General features: G+C 50.1%; 1 protein-coding gene across 1 annotated transcript; it reads right to left on the bottom strand.

The window, feature by feature from the left end:
• Positions 1 to 1,627: 1,627 nt before the first annotated feature.
• Positions 1,628 to 2,533, bottom strand: LOC124171161. The gene has a single exon (XM_046550300.1). The coding sequence runs from the start codon at positions 2,531 to 2,533 to the stop codon at positions 1,628 to 1,630; it is 906 nt and encodes a 301-aa protein (XP_046406256.1).
• Between the last annotated feature and the right edge of the window lie 790 nt (positions 2,534 to 3,323).

Raw genomic sequence — 3,323 nt, 5'->3', positions numbered from 1 at the left:
GTAAATATTGTGCAGTGCTGAGCTTCAAGGATATGTCGAAAGTGTTGAATGGCTGAGTAGATGGCATGAAGTTCTCTGTAGTAAGCCGGCCACTGCGTCTGGCGTGGAGTAAGCTTCATGGAGAAAAATGCCAACGGCTGCCAAGAATTTTTCACGAGTTGTTGTAATGCAGCACCGACGGAGGAGCTCGAAGCGTCGGTGAATAGGCCAAGCGGGGCGTCGTTCTCCGGGTGTGCTAGTAGGGTGGCTTGGGCAAGGTTCTCTTTGCATGCAGCGAAAGCTTGGTCCAATGCCGGAGTCCAATTCACGGTCTGGCTGCCACGGAGTCCGGCGATGGCGGCGTGCAATGGAGCTTGGTGACTTGCTGCGGAGGGCATAAAACGTCGGTAAAAATTTAGCATTCCTAAAAATCGGCGCAAGCCGCGGGCGGTGGGTGGGCGGGGATACTCTAGCAATGCGATAACACGATCTGGTAATGGTCGAGTGCCCTCGGCTGAGATTTGGTAGCCCAGGAATGTGACTTCACGAGAGCCAAACACACTCTTCGTGGCATTGATGATTATTCCATTGTCGGCCAGGCGTTGGAAGAGGGCGCGAAGGTGAACTTCATGCTCGGCCGAGTCGTGTGAGAAGACCAAAATATCGTCGATATATGGGAAGCAAAAGTCAAAACCTTGGACAACTTCATCAATGAATCGTTGAAAAGTTTGACCTGCGTTTCGGAGACCAAACGGCATGAATGGAAATTCAAATAGTCCAAATGGCGTGGTTACTGCCGTCTTGGGAATATCCGATGGGTCCACTGGTATCTGTGTGTAGGCTTTTACCAAATCTATGACTGAGAAAATGGTGCAGCCTCGGAGTCGCACGCTGAAGTCGTGGATATGGCGTACAGGGTAACGATCGGGGATGGTTCTGGCATTAAGTAGGCGATAGTCTCCGCACGGTCGCCATCCATTGTCCTTCTTTGGTACCATGTGAAGTGGCGATGTCCATTGACTTTTAGATCGTCGAGCGGTACCCTCTTGGATCATGAGCTCGAACTCGGCCTGGGCTGCGCGAAGGCGTTCGGGAGCGAGTCGTCGTGGCCTGCTGGAGATAGGTGGTCCCGGGGTCGTCTTAATGAAGTGAACAGTCCTGTGGCGGATCTCACGTGGCGTTCCCTGAGGGCGTAGAATATCAGGAAATTCCTTTAAGATCAAATGAAATGGAGACGATCCTGTAATAGTTTTCACACTTTGTTGTAGAGAGGGAGCGCGGATGCCAGGGCAGGAGAGGCGAGTAACACCATCGATGAGCTGAGAGTTTTTTATGTCAGGCAATAGATGGTAATGTCCTAGGAAGTCGGCTCCGAGGATAGGATCTGCCACGTCAGCGATGACAAAACGCCAAAGAAAATTCCGCCGAAGTCCAAAATTAAGATTGGCAGTGAGAAAACCATAAGTGGCAATAATACTGTCATTAGCTGCTGACAAATTATAACTAGTTTTAGGGCGATTTTCTCGAAGGAGTCTTCGGGGGAAAATAGAGAGATCGGAGCCAGTGTCTATTAAATAACGGCGCTGCGTGTTCCGATCTTTAACAAATAAGCGTTGCGGCGACTTGTTTAGGCAGTCCAATGACGCCGCTACGGATGGCTGCCAGGGGCGTTTGGGGAAAACTCACACGGGGTGGTGCACTTCCTTGCCTTGGTGCCGTAACGTCTATGATACCAGCAAATGTCTTCGGTGGTTGGCCTTGGTTCTTGTGAAGGGGATCTATGCCGAAAGACATTTTCTTTGGGAGGACGACTTCGACTCCTAAATCTTGATCGCTCGTGGCCTAGCTTTTCAATTTTGGCAGTTAGGGCATTCACTTGTTGAGACAGTTCATCAAGGCGCTTATTTATATCAGTGGTACAGGTACTTACAGTAGCTACTTGTGGGGCAGGGATCACTTCGAAAACCTTATCTGCCAGGTCGGCGATGACATCCAGGGGAAGATTTTGCTGCGTAGCAATTATCGTCTGGATGGTGCTGGGCAGGCGTCCGCTCCATAAGGTCCTTAGAAGGGTGTCCGGTATGGTCTCCGTTCCAACCAAACCACGCATGTAGCGCAGGAACTGCGATGGTTTGCGATCACCTATTTCCGCTTGCGTGAGTAGCTGGCGTATTCGCTCCTCCCGTGATGCAGATATGCGAGAAACTAACTCTGTTTTAAGTTTCTCGAACTTGCCTTCAGCCGGAGGATTTGTAATTATGTCGGATATTTCAGCCGCGTACCGAGGTTCAAGTTGAGAAATAATAATATTAAATTTGCTAACGTCTGACGTGATACGGTGAAGTGCGAATTGACTTTCCACTTGCGCGATCCAAAGACTTGGATTATCCGACCAAAAGGGCGGAAGGCGAACGACCACGCGATCTACATGAGCGAAGCTTTGTTCTGGAAACGGTTGTTGCTGCTGTATATGAAGTTGCAACTGCTGTTGGAGGGCTTCGCACTGTTGTTGCAGGAGTAGATTTTTTGTGCGGATATCTTCCTCGTCAGCCATCGTGCGCTTCGTCGGGGTCACCAATGTGGCGTGGCTGCCCTCGTCGATGGTTCAATTTCAAAGGAAAAGACTTTTACAAGGTAACGAAACCGCTCGTGGTGAGCGTTTCTTTTATTGCGGAAGACAACTACAATCGATCACGTCTTTACACCAGATAGTAGCCTTGACCACGTTTACTGCTAGGCGGTAGGCGTAGAACTCTCTGTCTCGTTGCTCCGACCGACCGGCCAGCTCCGCTCCACTGGCGGTGGCGTGCGGAACTACCAAACAGCTGACGATCGTATTTTGCGCGTCGTCTGCACCGACTCCACACCCCCGTAAATTCCAACGCACCCGTGGAATTCATCACTGCTCCTTCTCAATAGCACACCATTCCCATACCTCCTTCCCTATTCTTGGCTGAAAACTTAGGCTGCCATTAGAATACGCCCACGAATGAACCAGTCGACTTCCATCGTAAGAAAATTTATCACTCGCCTCCACCGGGAGCTGCAAATAAAATGTCATTATTCTTGTTTTTTTCTTTTATTCTCAAACCACCGAATACAGCTCATATTGGCCATTTCACATCGGGGTGTTCAACACATTTAACAAGTAAACGTACACGAAGAACCTTACCCTGGACAGAGGAAACCTACCCAGGCCGGATTCGAACCCGCGACCTCTTGTTTGGCAGGCGAGGACGTTACCCCACCGCCACCGAAGCCGGCAAATATAAAATTAGTGGAGTAGCTGCGACTCCTCGGGATAATAATGCGGTGGTTTCCCCTTGCCTTCCACATCGCAGTAC

This window comes from Ischnura elegans, chromosome X (assembly GCF_921293095.1).
Source record: "Ischnura elegans chromosome X, ioIscEleg1.1, whole genome shotgun sequence".
Classification (NCBI taxonomy): domain Eukaryota; kingdom Metazoa; phylum Arthropoda; class Insecta; order Odonata; family Coenagrionidae; genus Ischnura; species Ischnura elegans.
This window is presented reverse-complemented; position numbering and strand designations above follow the sequence as displayed.

Coding starts and splice junctions, on each gene's coding strand:
- LOC124171161 (XM_046550300.1), bottom strand. CDS start 2,533: ATGGCTGACGAGGAAGATATCCGCACAAAAAATCTACTCCTGCAACAA.